This window comes from Pseudopipra pipra, chromosome 3 (assembly GCF_036250125.1).
Source record: "Pseudopipra pipra isolate bDixPip1 chromosome 3, bDixPip1.hap1, whole genome shotgun sequence".
Taxonomy (NCBI): Eukaryota; Metazoa; Chordata; class Aves; order Passeriformes; family Pipridae; genus Pseudopipra; species Pseudopipra pipra.
This window is the reverse complement of record NC_087551.1, coordinates 84,800,309-84,822,388: the sequence shown is the minus strand read 5'-3', so window position 1 is coordinate 84,822,388 and position 22,080 is coordinate 84,800,309. Positions and strand designations below refer to the sequence as shown.

At 40.1% G+C, this 22,080-nt stretch overlaps 2 protein-coding genes across 2 annotated transcripts; both read right to left on the bottom strand.

Moving 5' to 3' along the window:
- Positions 1-413: 413 nt before the first annotated feature.
- LOC135411934 (cytochrome c oxidase subunit 7A2, mitochondrial) lies at positions 414-4,429 on the bottom strand. Its single transcript, XM_064650122.1, has 4 exons — positions 4,300-4,429; positions 3,039-3,128; positions 1,507-1,591; positions 414-630 (listed from the first exon to the last, which is right to left on the bottom strand). The coding sequence occupies exons 1-4, from the start codon at positions 4,315-4,317 to the stop codon at positions 572-574; spliced, it is 252 nt and encodes an 83-aa protein (XP_064506192.1). The 5' UTR covers positions 4,318-4,429; the 3' UTR covers positions 414-571.
- A 5,010-nt stretch (positions 4,430-9,439) lies between these two features.
- On the bottom strand, positions 9,440-21,764 carry TMEM30A (transmembrane protein 30A). Its single transcript, XM_064650121.1, has 7 exons — positions 21,443-21,764; positions 16,139-16,255; positions 15,400-15,507; positions 14,266-14,353; positions 13,654-13,797; positions 11,841-12,047; positions 9,440-10,936 (listed from the first exon to the last, which is right to left on the bottom strand). The coding sequence occupies exons 1-7, from the start codon at positions 21,716-21,718 to the stop codon at positions 10,743-10,745; spliced, it is 1,134 nt and encodes a 377-aa protein (XP_064506191.1). The 5' UTR covers positions 21,719-21,764; the 3' UTR covers positions 9,440-10,742.
- Between the last annotated feature and the right edge of the window lie 316 nt (positions 21,765-22,080).

Sequence of the window (22,080 nt, the reverse complement as noted above, 5' to 3'; positions counted from 1 at the left end):
CCAGCACTCCAGTTGTAGGAGCCATCCCTCCGCTTGTCAATGCTGCCACTGAGATGACAGCCCTGCAGGTCAGAGCACATCTCTAACTCCTCCTGTTCACTCCCCAGGCTGTGTGCATTTGCACAGAGGCACTGAAGTTGTGTCCCTGGTGAATCTGACTTACTGACTGGAGCATCTGGGAGTCCTTTTGCTGCTCTTCAGGTGCTCCTGCTGACCTGCAATTCCATTTCAGGCTCTGGGCATCTATGGCTGGCTCTGGCATCAAACTGAGATGAGGTTTGGGATGGACTGAGGTTCTCCTACCCTGGCAAACTTAGTAATAATCCTTTAGTTTCTCTTCACCAGCTCGGCAAGCCTATGACTGAAGATGCTCACACACAGGAACACATGATACAGTCCAGACCACCACACCACCACGTATAAACTGCTTTATTGATTGCAGTTAACATGTTACAATTAATTTATGATTCCAAGCATTCAGCCAGCTGCTTATAATAAGTATAAGCTGCCACCATAGTCACATGGAACTGGACAAAGAGATGTTTAGTCACTGAGGCATCCTGAACTGGAATCATTTCTGCTTCTTGGGCATTGAAGAGACAACCAGATGATACATACAATAGACTGTTCCTGAATTAAGAGACAGAAAAGATATTTTCAGACTGGCAAACAGAATTCCTTTCAAGTCAGCTTTGCAGTTTGTTCCAGAAGAAATACTGACAAGCAGCTGCAATTCAGACAAAACACATTTCCATAGCCATGTCTCAATTATTTTTTTTGGTGATTCATATTATCAAGAAAAAAAAATCTTTAAATACCTCTCCACAGGCTGCACAAAAATAAAGAAACAAGGGAAAAAAAGAGTGGGGAGAGGCATGTTTGTGGGACCTACACAGACAATCATAAAGTAATTGTTACTAATTCTTAAAGCAACTGAACTGAAAATCCATTAGATCAACATATTTAAGTTAGAGGCTACTACAAAATTATGTAACAAGCAACATAAAGGTTAAATATATGCAGTATTATGAACCTTGGATATAATTCTGCTAGTTTTCACACCACATGAAAACTCAGTACACTGAGTATCACCCAGCACTAAGAAGAGTTAGGCTAGTGAGACAAATGGGTTACTTTCATGCTATAATAACATTTTACTCCTTTTCAGAATAGGCTTTCTAAGTAGTTCTCGTTTTCTCTGACATTATACATGAATTCTGAAGGAGTATTCAGCCCACAGTACTCAGTGTGGAAAAAAGTCATCTGAAAAGCTAAACTTGGAAAAAGCACAAATAAATATATACAGTATGTCCAAATGTGGGTTTTTTCCCTCTCTACATGCATTTTGCATGTTCTAAAGAACACACCAAAGGAACTGTGTAACTAATTTACAGAGAAAAAAACAGTCATGTTGGAGATTGTACCAAAGAGAAAGTATTTTAATAATATTAAAATTGGCACATTGGAAATTATACCAAAGCATAAAGATTTTAGTATTAGCCTTACCAAACACCGTTAGAACCATGGTGGTTCTATACAACAGAGCATCCTTTGCACCACCTTTAAGATGCACTGGGAGGCCATTATCCTCCTAATGGAAACAAGTGACAAAAATAAACTATTTAAATACAATTCTTGCACTATTGTGTTAATATAACTACAATTACCCAGAAGAGGAATTACTTCCCCACATTATCCTTCCAACCCCCAAAAGACAATGAACCTTATTTAGGTCCCACTTTGTCTTTAAAGCTTTCACTCTGCTATCAAGTGAGCACTCACTAGGGGAGTACTATAAATGATGTGCATGATTCATTTCTATAGCAGTCACTGGCAGATGCCTAAACACTTCTGACACCAGTTGCCAGCCCCCTCAGGTGCACAGGATGTGATTACCATCCCTACAAGCTTCCCATCCATCTCCAGAATAGTTAATCCCTGCTATAGAGAGCAACAAGGGGAGGAGTCTGTACTATCACCTGGTGTCACACAGGAAACTGTTTTGCTCCACTCCTAGGCACCAGATCCCATGATCTTTACCCTTGTCACAAGTTCACACTGCTCTAAAATTCAAGCCAGGCTCCTGTGCTAGTGACTTTCAACCCAGCCCAGCTTAACCTGCTGTCCCACAAGAAAGGAATGGGAGGAGGAAGAGATATGCCTACAGATCTCTGCCAGCAGAAACAGAACCTCTGACCTCACCCATCACCAACATCCTGCTTCCCCCTTTGGCCCACAATGAACACTGTGATCCTCACACAGTGTCTCAGAAGACTAGTTTTCTCTTTCAGGGGAAAGGAAAGCAAGAAGATACAAAAACTATTAAAGTGAGACTTCTAATATACTTTGTCCCTTTCACATTGCTGAAGCCCTGTCCATCCTCAGTATGAAGCTACATCTCCAGGTTATGGCTCACAGTTGGGAGTATTTTCTTAAATGTTCTCTGCTTTCACTAGTTCTCACTTGGTGGCCTTATCAATCAGGAACAGAGTAATTCAGAAGCTGTTTTTAAAGGTTCAATAATTTTCTAGGAATGAATCCAATCATTTAAGACTTTTACGGTTTTCATAACTGAACAACACAATACTACATCCTCATTAAGAATTATGGGGCTTATCTATAAACTGTAGATATAGCTGTAAGATTTCAGGCTTAACTTTTCATTGTATTTCTGTCCTCTCACTTGCTGTTTTTCTCTATTTGTTCCTAGGACATATTCCCCCATCTCAACTCCTTTGAGAGTACTTCCATCTTTGCACAGTGCCTAATACTTACAAGAAACTCAGGTACCAATCATTTCATAGGGTAAAAAAGCCCTGAAGAGTGAGCAAGTCAACTCATGTACAAATTTGCACATGTACAAATGCTCTTAGTGTCTGTAGAAAATAACTGCTGATTACAAGCACTATAATCATACAGCTGATTTCAAAAGCTCTCTTCATGTGCAAAGAAGAGTCTGACCAGTTCTTTAGAAACAAAATGTGTGCAATTGACCTATTAACACCTTGTTAATCTACTAAAATTGTCCAACTCAATACCTGAAAAAGTTTCTGATGCTCAGGAACTCTGTTTTCAATCTGCCTGCGTGAAGCAGTGCTTATGGTTCTCTGGGAAATTTGGCGAAGAGCCTGAAATAAAAGATAAACAGTGTTTTTAAAACAGTGATATTTTTCGGCTCTGTTCACGCTGGGTAATTCTTTTAAAAGCATGATATAAGTGGAACAGACAGAAAAAAAAAAAGGGAAAGCCTTTTACAAACAAAACCAGTGGGTTTTGGTGAAGTTTTGTTTGTTTGAGTTCAGTAAGTCTTTCAACAGATGCTGTAAAGGACTGCTTGACTGATTACCTAAAAAGGAAAAACTCAGGAAAATTACTTTCAGTAAGATACAACAGATTTATGGATCTGCAGCATAATCTTGACAGTTAGCACCCTTTTGGGGAAATCTCAGCCTCTGCCCCTTAGACAGAAGTTTTAAGCACCATGTTCTGTGTCTGACTACCAAAAGGGACAATAACATTCACATCAAACATTTTTGAGAAGGCAAGGATATTCTGTCACGGCTGCAGTTCACCTGTGAGCCCCCAGCGCAGGCAGTAATCTTCACAGAGCTAGGGAGGCACTTCCACCTCGCCACAGACACAGCTTAAGAACACTCTGCCATGTCCTGAGCTGGAATCAGTTTCCACAATCTGATCACACAGATTAGGCGACCAAAAGCAATGATCTACATATAATTTCTCCGCTGGCCCAGTCTGCCTTCGACACGTCAAGTGTCAAAGCCGAAGAGCTGGCTGCAGCTCTAAGCTGCTGTAGGAAACTGAAATGTTAAAGGTTAATGCCTCAAACAATCAGCCATTTGCAAAAGCGGCGAGGTGCTAGTGGTCTCCTTCAACCAACACTGACAACACTCACCGCTCCCCGCAAAAGTATCACCACTAAAAACGCGGGCACGGAGAGGGCAAACATCCAGGTGATGCTGGCTGCAAGTAATGGGACAACAATCCTCCCCTCGCCCATTCCAAATAAACACTCTATAAAATACATCTCCTTGGAGACGGGCTAAGCATACCCGAGAGGCCCTGATCAACACCATCCCCTCAAGTCCCTAAAGCTCAGGACTACATGGAGCGAATGGGCCGCGACCTGGAGGGCAACACCTTCCCCCCGACCCCCGCAGGTCCCTCCGCAGCGCCCGGTGCGGGGAGAGGTCACCACGGCCCAGTCCCGCCGCCCGGGGGGCACCGCCAGGGAGCCCCACACACCCCCGGCGGCAGCGGGCTGCTGTCCCCGGGCCTCACCAGCACGTTCCGCCACATCGCGGCTCTTGGTCCTGTCACCTCCCGCCGGCAACAAGGGCAGCGGAAGGGGAAGCGGCTCTCCCGCCCACGCCGGTGGCACCACAGAGGGAGCCGCCCGGAGCGCCGCCGCAGCGCCCACAGCGCCCACAGCGCCGCCCCGCCAGTCCGCCCGGCTCGGCGGCAGCGCTGGGCCAGGCCTGTTGGTCGGATGGGATGTGTGTCCGGGTTCGTGTCCCAGGAACCAGAGCTGAGCCCTACAACATCGAGAGGAAGGAGCGGTGACCTGTCCGAAGAAGCGGCGCCGGGAAGGGGCTGAGGCGCCCGGGCGGGCACACGGCAGGAGCGTTTCCCCACTGAACACAGCGAGAGCACTTCGGGAAATCTATGGAATGTTCCCCAGAGCCGCTACATACAGAATTTAAAACCAACTTTCATTGAAAAGTTTAATATCCGCAGAGTGCTGGATGCGTGTCCTGTGAGAGCACCACCATGGGCTGCACCAGTTCATATGGACTCGCCCGACATCCCCTCTGGCCGCCACTAGAGGCAGGACACTGAGCTCAGCACAGCCTGGGCCGACCCAGGTGAGTGGGTCTTACACCCGTGGGATCGATGTGGCATCCCCTTGCTGAGCCATTAACCACAGGAAACCCCAAACTAAGCCATGTACCTGCCCACGGCCTGAAACTCCGTTCATGGCAGCGATACCGAGTACTCTGCATATGGAAAAAAAAAACCAAAACAAAAACAACTTCAGTTTCATGTTTCACAGTATATAATTACATAGAGTGAAGTAATACCAGACTTGTAAATGTAAACCTATTTGATTCTAAAGGAAGAATCTACTTGCCCTTCAAGAAACTGATCTGAGAAGTTTGTGTTTTTCCTGCATTGCAGATCCAACAACACAGTTGCATCTTCTCATGCTTCAGCCTTATGCTGAAATATGATGCCGTTGGGAACACTATTTCGTGGCTTTGCTGCAGTTGCAGTGCACTTAGTTTTTAGCATTACACTGCTTTTGTACTGATGCCAAACCTCATGATGAATAACGTGTGTCAAACACAGCAAATTAGTGTTCAGTCTAGTATGGAAATGACAAGGATCGTATCTCAAAAGCACAGCTGTCCCAGAAAGAAACTAAAAATGCAAAGATGAAGCAGTGTTTCTAGGTATAGTCTTAGCTGCGCAGAATATTAAAAATGCATTTAGAAAGCATTGTCATGGAGAAATATATGTTGTAACAGAGGAGGAAATTGGATCCATTATTTAACAGTTTTCAAACACTCAAGCAGTGCTATCACAGAATAACACTTAAAAATACATTAAACACTGCAAGACAGATTTCCATTCATTTCTCCTGCAACCTTTCCTCTTATGAGTGTATACAATGTTTTATTCTGATCTTCATACACTTAGTTGTATTTAGATACTGGCAAAAGGATCGTATCCACAGAGAAATTATTATTCTTTAATTTCTGCTGTGTGGACCATTTTCTGATTTGTCTGAACTTAAGTCTCAGGGATACTGTCAAAACAACCGAAAGACGATATAAAAGCTTGGCATGTGGGTTACGTACCAATCAAAGCTACATGATGACTGGTCACAGCAAGCACAGCTGGTGTCTTCAGTATTGACTATGAAGAAATGAAAACGTGAGGAAAAGTGAAATGGCAACTTGCTGCCTCAGGGTGAGGATATTTCACTAGAAACAAACTCAGACTGCTTTTTCCTAACTGAATGTATTGCACTGAAGAATAACAAAATTGCTTATGAAAACTCATTGTTAAACAGTTTTGCTTAAACCGGAAAGAAAACAGGGCTGTTAATCTAGCTGTTAAAAAGCATTCATCATAAAAAAAAATGATTTACCCCTTAAACCAATGATAGAAGGGTATGTAAACCCTGCTAAACTGAGGGTTTTTTTCCTGCAAACCAAGTAATTGACTAACCCACTTAAAAGCTACATTGTGTACCAAGAGAGAAAACACGCTGTATTCTACCTTAATACAGCCATTTTACAGCCAAGTTACTTTGAGTTGTACAGTACACTGAAACTGCATTAAAAGAACTTGCTGACAGAAAGAACAAAGATTTGTTCTGAAGTTTACAAGCATCTGTTGTAAAGCATACACTAACTTCAACCAGGTAATGCCAGGCCTCAGCAGGCAAGCCTTGAGGCAATCACATTTTCCTTTCTTCCAAGACTATCACAGTCCAGTCTTCCTCATTTTCATAACAGAAGTAATGAGGTCATTAATTCCCTTCCCGGCCCTCTAACACTACTTAAATCATCTCACCATTTTATTTTGCAAAATTTAGGCACAATCCTTAGGTAAAAATTCAATTAAACTTGCACCTAACTCTGGTATTCCGTTTGCTCAAATTGTTTATTTTATGTGATCTTTATCTGAAATCAAGGTCCAGAGATACAGCTCCACCTATTTTCTTTGAATTTATTTATTTTTTAAAAAACCTCTTGAGCTTCCATAGTGATTGACTTATGCTTTTATTCCTCTTTATTTCATCCCCGAGAGGAACTGAGAAAGATAATCCTCCAACTTCAGAGTTTGTAGCAGCAGTTGGCATAATGCAAATGGACAGTATTACTTTATTTATTTATTAAACACAGGGTGAGGATGTTTCTTATTTGAGACTCAGGTCATGTAAGGACCTGCTAATTCTTATCAGGCTATTTCATAATGGACTTTAGCCTTAATTAAAACTGTGAAGTAAAATTAGACTTCACATTTAGGCACAGAAAGAAATATGGTGACCAGAACAAATTCTGTGAGCTAGAACACAGGGTATTTTTACATTGAAATACTTCTTCTGATCTGAGGAAAATTTACTACTACTACAATAAAAGAACTTCTTACAATTGGGCTTGCTTTCTACCTCAGAGTCCATTTTCACACTGTCAGAAGCAGTCTTTTCCATAAACCAGCCACACTGCTAAGAAGGAAGAATAAAATTGTCTTAGACTTTCAGTTTTTTCTTCTACTTTGAAAAAGAGAATTTTTGGCAGGTTGTTCAATACAGACAAGTATTCAGTATGTGGAACATTTGAGGGTGTTTGAGGTTTTTTATGTTGGGTTTGCTATTGAACTGTTACCAAAACAAACTGATGTAGTACCAAGGATAGATCATGTTTTCTGGCAAGATCAGAAAGCATAGTCTTGTCACAGGAACTTTGAAGATCAGATTACTCTGTGGTTATGCACTGTTCTTTGTCTTCAGCAGTTGCATTCCAGTAACTTCTCCTTTTAAGTAACGGTTAACAGTAAGTACATTCTGCTTTAGACACAAGTCACATTTTTCCACCAGGCACTCACTTCAAGTCAAGCTCTTTTTCCCACTGCAAGTAAGGCATCTGAGAGAAGGATGCAGTCAATAACACTTCTTGTGAATCCAATCCAACCAGCCTAGTTCATTGCTCTATTTGATGGATTCAAGCAGATAATGTGTTTGCAGATGTTATTTGACCTGACTGTCATGACCTTTCCTCCCTCAGAGACCTATTAAAAAAAGACAAGACTTACATCCTTCATGGTTTAATATTCATAATTAAAGAAAAACCATGCTGCTGGGAACCTAGTACTGAACTTGGAACTAGGTACTGAACCTAGTTTCAGTACCAGTGTACTGAAGAGAGGCAAAGGCTGTGAAGGATCCTTCACAATTCAGTTATAAACTCTTCCCTCTGACTGAGCAAAACACAGCTGTCAGCTCCCCAAATAGTTTGATGCAGTTAAAGAAACATCTTGAGGTGACAATCTGCTTTGTTACAGGGATGTAGATTTTTACAAGAAAACAGAAGAAACCGCTCTCACACAAGGGAATTGGTCTGGAGAGTTGTTGCGTACATTGAGGACAAATCCTACTTCCCCAAAATACTGTCTCCAGGAAAGGCTCATTTTATAAGCAAGATGCTCATAACAGCAGCAGCCTCCAGAAAGTTTATCATCTCTCACACTGTGGGCACTGCCTCAGCTGGGTAAGGCTCAGAAAGCACTCAGTGTGGGCACTCTGAAAGCAGAGGTATTGCTCTTGGTACTTCTGAAGCTTGGTAGTGAATACTTGTGAAGGACGCCAGTGAAGAACCAGGTCACTGGTGGTCAAATCCAGATTCGACACATGACACTGAACATTAGGACAGTGACACTGCCCTGAGAAGCATCAGACATAGATGCTGTGGTTTCACCTTTGAACATGTGACATTCGTGCAACTTGTAAGAAACACAAATTCCAAGGATCTCCATAGTTATCAACATTACACCAAGACAAATGGCCATGACTGAAGGAAGAATTTACAAATTTGAATTACATTAAGCATTTTAAGCTCTGTGGGCACACTGTCCCATGTATTTGCTGCTACAGGCTCTCAGAGAACCCACTTAATTGCAACAAAAACCAGACAGCAATTCTCACCCTGGTGCATTTAATTGATAAGATCAAAGATGCACTGACAGCTGTAGTCAGTAAAAAAATGTAAGGCATTGAAAAATATTGTAAGGTGAAGACAGAAAAAAACTTTGATTTTAGTTTTAAGCACAATAAGCAGCGTTTCTTACTTGGAAAAAATAGGAATTATGAATGAAGCAGAATATAGTTGCACATCAAGTGACAAACACAAAATATTTTAATAACTCACTGTATTTTGGACTAGCAGCTTTAATCAAAAGATGGAAGCCAGCTTAACATGTTCTGCGAATCTTCTGCCTGTTCCATTACCTGTATTCTGTAACTCCAGCAAGAGAGGTACAGCACTGTAAATAAGACCTTAAAAGCTTCTGACTATTTGAAAGCCCCGTGCTGCCAGACTGTACTGTGCAAACAAATTATTATATGGAGCTACAGTGAGCTAGTACACTGGAAATGCTGCCCCATTCCACAGTTAATCCAGATTTACACATGTAAACTGTTAGGCTACACAAGTAATTTAAGTAAAACCAGTCATGTATTTATGTGGTAAATTATTAAGTTTTGTTTAAACCTGCCCATAGATTAGGATATTAGACCATAAATTTTTGTAACAAATACACAATCCCAGAAATACATCTCACTTAAAACTGCATTTACACTTAATGATGTCTTTTCATCCAAATGAAAATAAATGTTCAAAAACAACACCAAATCTCTTATTAAATGGTTTGCAGAATTTATTAGTCTCTTTTAATATACTCAATATTTTATCAAGCTAGTTGCATATAAAGTGATCTCCACCATATACATTACAGTTTCTGTGCATCATCTAAAAAAAAAAGTCACCAAAAATTAATATTTTACAGGTTGCAGTTAACTTTTAATTAACCTAAAGGTGAATCCATCTGTTATTTCATTTAAGACACTAAGCTGCACATTGCTTCTTACTGCAATATTTAAATTACATTTCACAGCAAGCTAAACCTGCATTTCAGATAAAACAGGTCACCGCCGTCTCAACTTTTGAATTTCTATAGTTTACTTCCTTAACACCGCAAAAAATTAATGTGGTGTTCACTCCAAATAAGGAAAAAGTATACAATTCCCTTGCAACAAAGCCTGCTCAGAATACATATGCCTTAAGAAAATTAGGAAACTCCTCCAGTAAAAGGAATTCACCCAAATTTGTGAACAGAAAAAAACCTTTTAGGTTCTTCTTGATTAATGCTTGGAGCTGCTCATAAAAAGCAAAACCAGCAAGCACAAAAAGTAAACTATTATGGGATATGACTTAAAGAAAAGAAAATTAGAAAAAGCAGATTATACCTGCAACAAACGTCCCAATTTAGAACAATCTTTTTAAGAGACTCGCGCAGATAATTAACAAATAGGTTTTCTGGTATCTTCATAGGATGCTTGTTTACTGGCCAGGCACATATATAGTAAATATACAAAGAATCCAGAGTGCTGAATTTTACACAGCACTTAAAGTGGGTAGGACACAGGAAAAATATTTAACAACTTGTATAAATATATTAAAATCTCAGCAAGAAATGTAAGAGCCCATGCACACAAGACAGTAAATTGAAAAAAACATTTAAAGACTTGACTTTTCCTTTCAACAGCACTGACACCTGAATTCTGGAAAGTTAACAATATACAGTATCTTTTAACAGTCTTTCTCCATACAATCTAAATGTACTGAATCATAACAACATTACACAGCATGTGAACAAGCAGCAAGGGAACAGGAGCTATATGCATCATGTGGCCTGCCCAGTTAGAGGCAAACATCACAAAAACTGTTTCTGACACAGGCAGAGATACAATCAATAGAGCTAATTGTATACCCGTCATTTTCAAGAGTTAATCCACAGTATGGGAAAGGGGAGCTTTAGATAAAAATTATGTACCCGGTCTGAGAAGTGACAGAGGCAGAGATTTCTCTTTCAGAAATTGGATCCATTCTGGACTGGCCTTGATGCACATGCAGTACATTTATTTTCAGAATGCAAGATTAATTGGGAATGTCTGCACTAGTGTTTCGATTGCCATATTTGTGATGAATGATCAGCAATACCACTCCTAAGAAGAAGCATATGGACCCAACAGTGATGTAAGCAATTCCCAGAAAGGGATTTTTGCCTCCCATCCATGAGATGGTGCTTAGGATCATCCTTTTTCGTCCGTCAAAACTGTGTACAGGATAATCTGAAAAACATTTAGGAAAACAAGAAGCAAGTTTCCAAACCTAGCTTGATGTGGTCAGGCACATGAAAATTTAGGGTCATTTCATTCATGTTCCAAATACAAACTGCTGCCTTTGAATACTGGAACTGCAAATATGAAACATTTAGCTGTTCATTTTAGACTAAGACTAAACAATGCTGTCAGCTACTTCAAGAAAACTGCCACACTAGAAGATGTTAACTCCTTTTTAAGGGAAGAATAAATGTAGGACTTTGTGGGCTTTTGAAAGCAGCTTCAATAAAGTGAGGAAAATGTAAACCTTGATTCTTGAATATATTTTAGTACAAAATTTTTCTTTATGTTCATTCAGTTTTATATGCAGTCCCCATAGTTTTACAGCAAAGGAAAATACTGCAGTAGTTATATAAAAATGATCATTAAGTGCTTTTGAATTTGAAGAATTTGGTAACTATGACAACCCTCCTCCTCTAGTCTCCTGCACTTCTACCTAGTCTTTAGTTTGTCCAAAACAGAGTGACAGACCTCCACCTGATCCACATCTCTGGCATTTTTCCAACCTCCAAAGTCAGTCTGCCCTTCATTATATAATGTCATTTCACCCTGAAGTTACAGTTCTCAAATTTCTAGGCTACCAACTCTCTCTGCTTTTCCTTTTTTTCTATGCTTCTGTCATTTCCTTTACAGTACCCAAGCAATCTGATTTCCTTCTCACTACAAAGCTACACCTTCCATAAAACCAGAACAGAAGTAAAAGATGGTAACATTCTACCCATCTCTCAATACCAGTTTTCAACCACAGCTCAATACCATCTTTTTTTTAGAGATGGTAATAAGAAACTGAACTTGCAAATATATGCCTGTGTATAAGGCCCTTAGCTGCTTTCAGAGGCTTTTCAAAGGATACTGTATGCAATATCCAAAGAGTAGTTTCCAGCCTGTAAGGTAGGCTGTAAGTTGTTCTTCCTTTCAATGAGACGATACAGCTTGCGGAACGTTGGCAGAGCAGCAGTACGCATCCACACGATGAAGTCCTCGTTGATAAAGCCATTGTTGTCAGGCTCTGAGTCCAGCATATACACTGGCTTGGGCCAGTTCACAGGTTTTGTTGTGCCTAGGATTAAAACAAAAACAAAAACAAAACAAAGTATTTCAAATACAGGAGTGAGTAACACACTTGCTCATCAAAATTCATTCTATTATTACAAAAAACAATATTAACTTCTAAACACTATTTAGAGATAGGCTGACACTACTATTGCAACACACTGGGCTGTTTAGAAACTTTTTATTTTGCAGTTTAAATAGTGTAATTTCTATAAATAAATAGCTTAATTAATGACAGCACTGTCCATTTGTTTAAACAATTCTGCCTCCCCTACAGATTCACACTGCTAGGAAGTCTTGTCTCAAAGCACTGCTTTGTGAGGTAGTTCTCCATTATGACAACAGCTTCTCTCCTCATATGGTAGAGTTTGAGCATCCTTTCCTGAACCACGAGCAAGTAAAATTGTGTACAGTACTTTAGAATATGTACAAATGCTTTTGCTGATGTTATTGAAAATACAATTTCACGGTGCATTAGGATAAGGTACCTGCTTTTCCAAGGGTAGCCATCACACTGACAAGATGTAATTTGGCTGTGACTAAGCAAAAAACCCACATCAGGTTAAACCTGAAGTTACTGCATACCTTGCATAAACACACATGCTCTTAGAGCCCTAAGACTATTTTCAGACGTTGTAGCCAAAGGAAACTTTTATTTGCCAAACTGTATATAACCTAACAAATGAGAGACATCAGTCCTTCTAATCACAAAAAAAGAATCAGTTTTTTAGAAAACTTAGCACAGTTTAGCAGTAGAAACATTTAAACGAATACTCCATATGAAGAGTTTCATTTAACAACTGCAGGATTTCTTTACAAGTTAAATCCAAGCATTATAGCAGTTGTACTGGTCTTGACTGTAATAAAGTTAAATTTCTTCACAGTAGCTGGTATGGAAGAATATTTTGGATTTGTGCTGGGAACAAGTGTTGATAACACCGGGATGTTTCCACTATTGCTGAGCAGTATTTGCACAGCATCAAGGCCTGTTCTGCTTCTCACCCCACCCCACCAGCAAGGAGGCTGGGGGCCCATGAGAGATCAGGAGGGGGCACAGACCAGAGAGCAGACCCCAACTGACCAAAGGGATATTCCATACCATGTGGCATCAGGCTCAGCAATACAAATGGGTGGGTACAGGGGCTGCCTTTGCTCGGGAACTCAGATGGTGGTAAGCAATTCTTTTCTTTTGCATTACTTGTTCTTCTTGGGTTTTATCTCCCTCTCTCTTTCTTGTGTTTTCTGGGGGTTGTTTGATTATTTTTTTAGTTAGTTTGATGCTTAGTTGCCAACTGGGTTAGTTAAACCCCAGCAGTGCACATATTACAGTTTTTTAAGTATTCAAGGTATTCAGAAATTTTAAAAAAATAATTAATGATTAGAGTAAAGATTAAAACCAAACACTTTCACAGGAAACTGAAACTTGCAGTTTTTGTTACTTAAAGACAACTTTTCTAAATAGCAGAGTAGTCCTTAGTTTGGATTTCTTCAGAGAACCACATTTAATTAGCACATTCAGTAAAATGTCAGTGAGGCAATACTCACTCGAATCAAAATGTGCTTTGAAGCGTTTTGTTATTCTTAAAATTTAACTTTTTTTTTTTTTTTGTTACCTTGGAAAAGTGCAGTTAAATTGTTTCCATCTCCCGTAGGATTCCTGAACTTTACATTTTTATCTGTCCACCACGCAATGCCTTTTTTAATCAAAGTAATTGGAGTCCTCGTGTCATTATCAATGCGGTATAACTCCAATGTATCTAAAGACAAAATCAAATCAGAAAACCGGCTGAAGAAACTTTCATTAGACAGGTGATCTTGACAGGCAGTGAAACAATTACCTGAGGAGAAAACAAAACCAAAAAACCTGGACAAGGCATTTACTACTTGCCTGCCACAATCACAAACTGTTCTATAAGAATCAGTGTGTATCAGATAGCAGCATATTATCCATATATGATATCTATGTTTCTACTCCATAGCAGTAGCAGCTTCTCACAACAGCTATTTCCATTCCTTGTGTGCTATGAGATACAATTAATTCTCATAGCAATTTTGAAAAAAGCAACAGCAGTAAAAGATATTTATTTTATTCTGAACACTGAAAATGTGTTAATTCAAAACAAAAGAAACCCCGATGTCTTTACTCAGAATAATTTGCAACACAACACAAAACATACACTAGATCAGAGAACCATCTATATGATAACTTAACAGAGTTACCATACCATTAAACATACTGTTGGCAATAGCTCCACAAGGAGCAATGGGTTTGTCCTCATTTGTGCGGTAAGGCTCACATTCCTTACTTGGATTCTGATAGAAAGAAAAAAGGCAGATGAGTCTGCGCTGGTTTATCCAACTAACCTGGTTTCTACTACAGTACCTCTAATGTGCACATCTTAAACGTACCACAAAATAATCTTTTCACAAGTCAGGTTATTTACACATATTTCAGCATTCAATGCTAGTTAGCATGATTGATTTTTCTCTTGCAAACAGGAATAAAATCTAAGAAAAACATGAATAAAGTCAGAATGCCATCATGATCATAGTAAAAACAAGGCTTTTCTTGGAAGCTATTAGGACTTTTATATTTTAATAAAAACAGCTGTCCAACATGAAGTACTCTTTTATTAAAGGGTTTTATTTGAATATGCAAAGTAAGACCATACCAAGAAACCAAGCATAACATAAAACACAAGAAGTTGCAAGAACTCCAACAGCATGCCAAAATGGAAGAAGAAAAAGCCCCTCACAAAACTCTGTTAGTCATCTAATATTGTCTCTTGAAACTCTCCCTTTCCTAAAGTTTACTGGTAAAAGAAGAGAATCATTCTTGCTGGAGCAACAACTCAACTACTATTTCCACTCCTCATAAAAATTGGGAAAAGGAGAGGTCTAGCCCTAAACATTATAGTGCCTTGAACAGAATACACCGTAGTGATATTTTCCAATATTGCTGATGTTCCATATTGAACCAGAGTCCATAAAAATTATATTTAGTTGTAATACCCCAACCAAATGCTAGGTAACTGAATGTTATTTTATGTTGAAAATGAAAGCTTCAAACAGAATGGGTACAGACAGGTAACAAGATAACAAGAAGACAACAAGAGAGTTTAAAACTATTCAAATTTGAGAAGTGATTGCAAGTACTGCACTGGTGTCTGTTTAATAAAATGATCAACAAGAAATTTTATAATATTTTACAGTTATTTTCAGTAAACCAAATTCCTTATGGTTGCCTTCTGTCATGCAAAAATTTTAGTACCTCATTATCATTAAACTAAATACTGTGTTGTGATTTATGCAGCGGTCAGAAGTTAGTTGCTTATGCATATGCAAGCATGAATACCTACAAGTAACGAACTGTTGTCTCCATTTAGCTGGCTGTCATCTCGAGATTTCACGTAACGACGGTGGTTTTGGTAGAAGTTGGAAAGTCCGTAATACATGAATACGTTGCTCTACAAAAAGCAAGAAGGAAAGAAGAGCTTTCATTCACACAAACCTTCAGTTTTAAGTTCTTAAAACTCTGTGTTTACAGCAACATTCATGAAGTAGGACCTCAACCTTTTCTTCACAATGAGTACACGAGAGTACTATCCTAACATAATCTGGCAGTCTGAAATCAAATGGTATAAACGTCCCACAAACTATCTGGATGATATTCACCAGCACTAATCCCAACACCGGTCTTGTCCAGTGTAGAACCCATAAACCTCCTTTGCCTCCAATTTGTTAGAAAGCACTTATCTGGTATTTCCAATTCTTGTTGAACGGGGTTTTTGTAAATCATGCAGGAATAGCTCATCTACTCTCCAGCTATATGACACATATGGTAACTCTGAACATACAAAACACAAGCATTCCATTTAATGTTTTACATTTCCAGATAAACAGAGGCATTAAAAAACACCTCACACCTTCTAATGAAAAATGGGACACAAAAATCAGATCCAAGTTCATAGGAGAACTAGAAATAATCCTTTAAAATAGGAAAAAAAATAAAATACTTAAGTGATAAAACTTTCCTTTTGAACAGGAAATAGATAATATAAATTGTTCTAATTTCACTCTGCATACAGGGCAGCACACCTCAAATGAATGTTCCAGTGTGAAGTTGATGGTGCAAGTACAGGGTGGTGTGCTGTCCCAGGACACATTTAAGCATTTGTTGCAGGGACTAGAAGGCTCCGTTCCTGTATAGTCAATCTGTAACAGAAAAAAAGTCATTAATTTACAATGGGAGAGTAAAGAAAAACTATTAATAAGCCAGAGAGTTTTTGTGGCATTTATTTTGAAATCATATTACACCTCAACACCAAAAGCCTGGGGTTTTTGTCAGGGCTATCTGACAATCTCAAGAAGTGTCTTCCAACCTTAACCATTCTGTGATTTTGTAAACAATTTTGTGATTCTGACTATATCCTTGATTTCAGACTCAAATAAATTTAACACTGAGGTGAGATTACTGCTGGGGCAAAACCAAACAAAAACAACAACCCCCCCACACCACAAACCAAACAAAAAACCAAACAAACAACCCACACCAAAACACAAACAGCAGACACTCCAGACAACATGAATGTTTCCAAACACACACACTATATGATACACAAATCTGAGCTTCTACAAGCTTTCCAGAGAGCTTAAGCTTTTAAAAGTCTAAGTATTTAATAAGAAAAGATCTGTGTTAGAAAACTTGCTTTGTTGACCGTTTTTAGCCACCTAGTTAGTCAGAAGGTTAAAAACAAATTAAAAAAATCACTTAATGCCCCAAAATTATCCTAAAATAGGGAAGATTAAGACATCAATACTGTTTTGGCAGGAATGGGAAAATAACCAGTAAATGGACAAGAAATATGATCAGTATTTATCTGGCTTATACAATATTATCTGGTTTTAACAGTGTAGCCCAAAAAGTAAGCCATTATTTGAAATCTGTACAGTCAGGCTATGTGGACAGTATTCGTAAAATACCCTCAGCAGCCAAGAGCTCACCCTACAGTCCAAGCTAACTCAAGTGGTTTGACCACATTAGCTCTCTCTCATGTGTAGCTCCAGCAAGTGTAGCAGGAGAAAGCTTCCATTTGCCCATAAACAATATATTTTTATACTTAGTATGAAATTCCTATTTTAGAATTTAAGACCCACACTGGTGCAATATATAACAAATTATGACAGAAAAATGTTTAATGGCAGTAGCACCTGTAGAGTTTTATGAAAGGCTGGTGCAAATGGTTTGTCCTGATTTATGTTTGTAGTGAAAGGCATTACCAAGAGTCCTAATACCCATATTAAGGTTAGCTAAAAAAAACCATGCAGTTTCAAGGTTCAGGAAACACATGAAGTCTATTTTCCTCTGGATCTTCCTCAAGGTCTCTCTTCCTGTGATTCCTTCAGTATCTATCTTCCATCAGCACTTTTATTGGAATCTGCTCTGCTGCCAGATTTCTGACAGACCAGACTACACCCTAATGAGCCTAGCTGAAACGAGATAGCTGGCAGAGAGAGAGAGAGATCACATAATCTTTGTTCCTCAGCTGAACAAGATTCTGAGTTTATGCTGATCTAGAAATAGCACTGCTGCAGAGCCCTCAACAGCTCTGTTTGGCTACAGCAGACGTACAGACCACTGCTGGCAATGAACAATGTACCTCATTTGTTCAAGGCTAACTCGGGGGCGGGTGTGTTCTGCTTAAGTAAGCTAGTATTAATATTATGCAAGTATTTCCTTTAGAGAGAAATTAAATCCCTGTATCTTGAGCCAGTTCTCCAATGTGTGGAGAAGTTTTAGATCAAGACCAAACTCCAAGGTTGCAAAAGACCTAAATATCTCACTTCTAAAAACATAATTGACTAAATTCTGTGGAGCATGAAATTGATGTATATTGAAGCAGAACCGTGCTTCTGATGACTGCTGCCAGCTTCCATGCCATCCAAAAGAGCTTTCCTATACAGTAACTGCCAACACAAGTATTTTTTTCTGCATCTACATTTACAGGTTACATTCAACAGAGAGCTTATTTAAAGGGATAAAGGTATCCATCTTCACCTCTTGACAAAATAACAAAATCTCTTTGACAACTGAAGGAGTGACTTTGGAGTCCACAGCAGGAACCCACCTGACCCCACCTTCTGCCCTATGGGATCAGCCAGCAGCTAAGTATGACAACTCCACACCATGAGCCCTTCCCAACAACCTCTGATTTAATGACATTGGGTTTATGCAAGTTATCCTACACCAATGGCTTTTCAGGCTGTTAATGTCTTTGTCAGGGGATTTACAGATTTGCAGTATAGAAATAATGTAACTACCGCATACACATATTCTCCAAACCATTTGTGATTTTGTAGACTTCATATGCTATCACATATTTATCTTGCTCTGCTTAACCACTTCTTGTATAAAAGGCATACCATAACTCTGGTCCTCTTTGCTGTTTCTCTCTGTAGGTTTTATTAAGTTGTGTATCATTTTTGAGAAGAGGCTACCAGAACTGCACACAAGGCTGAAGATGTGCGCAACAGTAATCTGCTTACTTCCAGTTCTCCATTCGTAGCCATGCCTCCAGTAAATCCGGCTTTTTAACTACCATTATGCATTTCACAGCAGCAGTTACAGCATAAAGATCTCTTTTCTAAATGGGTAATGTTTTGGATATTTCTCAGCTTTGATCACACGTTACTGTGCTATAATTCTAGTACACCTAAGCTGTTGGAAATCTTCCACATTTGAATTCAAGAGCATTTACATAGGAAGTCAATGGAAGAGGTACATTTTGCTGGTCAGTCCTTGTACCTGTTTGAGAACAGCACAGTTCACAGAGATGGTGATGCCTGCAATATCTTGTTCCAGGAAAGAGTGACTTGAACTTCAATACGTATATCAGGGTTATAAATTACACATCCTATTCAATTCCAATACTCCAGTTTTACAGACATACATATGTGCGCACACACACTTAAGAAGTATGTTATTGCCTAGCAGGTAGGTGTAAATAACTACCTCTGCTTCCTCCTCTGATTACATTTTTTAAAAAGCTTAGTCACTGCTTTTAGCTTCTAAATGTGTTGTCTCCTACAGCTAAATTTACAGCTATTTGTGAATAACATTTGGAGGTTATAACAAAAGCCAGCATTCTAAGAAGGGACATATGTCAGCTGTGCATATAGGTGATAGCACTTAAACTGCATCCCTCACTCATGTTCAGAGCTGAAATGTTGGCCTGTAAAATGCTTTGTTTTGTTGTTGTAACTGTAAAGCCTTTTTTGATTTAAACCTTTTTCTTCCAAAATTCAGCTGCCTTTAGATTGATAATCTCACTCGATAAGCACTTGATAAAACACATATGAGGATCAGAGAACAGAACTCAAGTGTCCCCATTCTAACTAACCACACTCCCAGAAGGCAGAGGACTCTGTCCCTCCTGTCCTCATGAAAGCCTAGCAATTGGACTTTTGAGAAATTCACATGAGGGGAACGACAGAAGAGTGAACCCACACAGCAAAACAAACAAATGAAACCCCTTCCAGTCTTGAACTTGAAATTTGAGAGGATTGAAGGCCAGCACCTGCCAACTGGTTTCCCCTACAACTGGTTATTACTGCTGTATATGTGCAACTTGATCGCATAGGGGAGCCTCAGTCATGCTCCCAACTCTCCTATGATTTCTGTGCTGAACATTAGGTGAGAACGGCTAGTTTTTGGCTTCTTCTGGACCTTACCAGGAGTACATGACTGAACTGCTAAGCAACAACAGTCAATAAAAATTTTGTATATGCATATAGCAGCAATATAGGCACAAGAAGTCACTTACATGTTTGGACTCACAAAACTCTGATGTATTTCTTGTCCCTACAGATCAATGCAAATTCAGTCATAATGAAAAACAAGATATATTTTTCCAATTATATTTACTTACAATCATTATGATTTAAGACTATTGCTTTACTATAGACATGACTGTGTTAAATGCACTTGTCAAAAAATTAATGAGGATATTTTTTTACTTCTCTCCAATGAGTGTCATGCTGAAAACATGGGATTGTATTTACCTTAAATATGGCTATAACATGACAATTTAAAAGTCTACATGCCCAGGACAACTTGGCCATGTTCTCTAAGCACTTGTGTCAATTTTCAGATGTTCATCATACCCCCAAAACTTGACGCAAGAAGCAACTTCTTTTCAAAAATTATGCTTAAATACCAATTTAGATGCTGTAAAATACACTTCAGATTTATTTTTTTCCTCTTATATTTTTCTCCTTGACTGGAATTTTAGTTCTTAACATAAAAGGAAAATTAAAGTTCAACCAGTTTTATTCGAACATTTGCATTTTAACAGAAATATGAAACTACCATTTGTTGCCTACCTCAAGATTTCTTTAGTTAACTGAGCTTCACTGCCACATTGTTACCACTAATTAAGCCACTCTCTTGAACAGTCCTTATTTGAAAGTGGCAGCATACCTCCAATAACTCAGAGGTCTTTTCCAACCCACTTGATTCTATGATTCCATGATTCTAACTACAATGATTTGATCCACAAAAATTCATACCCTCCAACATAATAATCCAGCAAACAACTACACACTTTATTCTTATTCTCTACAATCAGTCTTGGTCGTGTTATCTCACTGAACTAATCGCAGCCTTCCATTTGCTTCTCAAGGCTGTTCCTAAGCCCTGAAAGTTGTTTCTTCCTTACAACACGAAGTGATTCTGTTATCAAAAGGATCAATCTGTGATATACAGTTACACTTCCAGCTAACCTTCAGCAACTTTTCACAGCAGTAGCCTAATTATCATATCTAAACAACTCAGATTTTGTAAGTGTAGTTAGAAAAAGCCACTCTCTTCTATCCAGGTTTACACTAGACAGCCTAGTCTTCCACAGAGCATCTGAAACGTTGTATCACCAGTGCAGGTAAGAATTACAGCAATACACTCAACACAGAACTTTATCCTGAGAATACAATTACTTTGGAACATTTGAAGATATATAATCCACGGCCACAAGCTACCCCAATGATGACATACTAATGACAAAAAAACTCGCTAGGCTGTATTGATTAAATGCTGGCAGTGACTTCCCCGGAAGCTCACTCGGGAGCACTGGCAAGGCTGACAGGAGGGGCACCGTCTATGCGAAGGTGACTCCGTAAGCTCGGTGTCTGCTGAAGGCAACTAATGTTGACAACCACGAACGTGACCCCGGATCGGAACCGCCCGGGCGCCCTGTGGGCTCCGCACAGAACCCCCCTGGGTCCCGCCCGGGGCCGGATTTCCCGGGAGGCGCAGACGGCCTGGGGCAGGCGACCCCTGAGCACTGCCCGCCCGGCCCCGCACCGAGGGCTCCCGGCCCCCCGCCCGGGCACTCCCGCCGCACGCACCTCGTACTCGCGGATGTTGTTGGAGGTGACGAAGATGCCGATGCCTATGGGGATGAAGATGAGGCCGATGATGAAGAAGGCCGGCAGCACCGTGCCCGCCGTCAGGATGGGCTGCCAGGCCGGCAGCCGCTGCTGCTTGAACGCCGTGTTGTCGGGCTTGCGAGTCTTCACGGCCCCTCCCCCCCCGGCGCTGCCCACGGCACCGCCGCCTGGGACGCCAACGCCGCCCGAGGGGTGCCCGTCCGCCTCCTCCTTGGCGCTGTAGTTCACCGCCATGGCGCCCGCACCACCGGCACCGCCGCACACGTGACCGGGCACCGCGCCTGCGCACTCGGCAGCGGCGAGGACCGGCAGGCGCGCGGCTGGTGACGCGCACGGGCCGCGCCCTTCCTTAAAGCGCGGGATTAGGGAATCGTGGGATCATAGAGACTGGGAGAGACTGGGGGGGTTATGCGGTACTACCACCCACCCAGCACTACTGCTGTAACCCCTGAGCCTCTAAACCGCAGCACCCTGCGCCAGATCCAGACGCCTCTTAAACACGTCCAGGGATGGTGACTCCAACACCTCCCTAGGCAGCCCATTCCAATGCCTCAGCACACTAACAGTGAAAATTTTTTTCTGATAACTTATCTGAA

Bases quoted from the DNA above. Each gene is read 5' to 3' on its own strand.
- LOC135411934 (XM_064650122.1), bottom strand. The intron at 1,592-3,038 runs GTATTGAGTTGG...TGTTTCCATTAG, and splicing joins AGCATCAGAAACTTTTTCAG to GAGGATAATGGCCTCCCAGT. The intron at 631-1,506 runs GTAAGGCTAATA...CTCTTAATTCAG, and splicing joins CATGGTTCTAACGGTGTTTG to GAACAGTCTATTGTATGTAT.
- TMEM30A (XM_064650121.1), bottom strand. From the start codon at position 21,718: ATGGCGGTGAACTACAGCGCCAAGGAGGAGGCGGACGGGCACCCCTCG. The intron at 13,798-14,265 runs GTATGGTAACTC...TTTTGTCTTTAG, and splicing joins TGCCAACAGTATGTTTAATG to ATACATTGGAGTTATACCGC. The intron at 10,937-11,840 runs GTATCCTTTGAA...AATGTTTTTCAG, and splicing joins CTCTTTGGATATTGCATACA to ATTATCCTGTACACAGTTTT.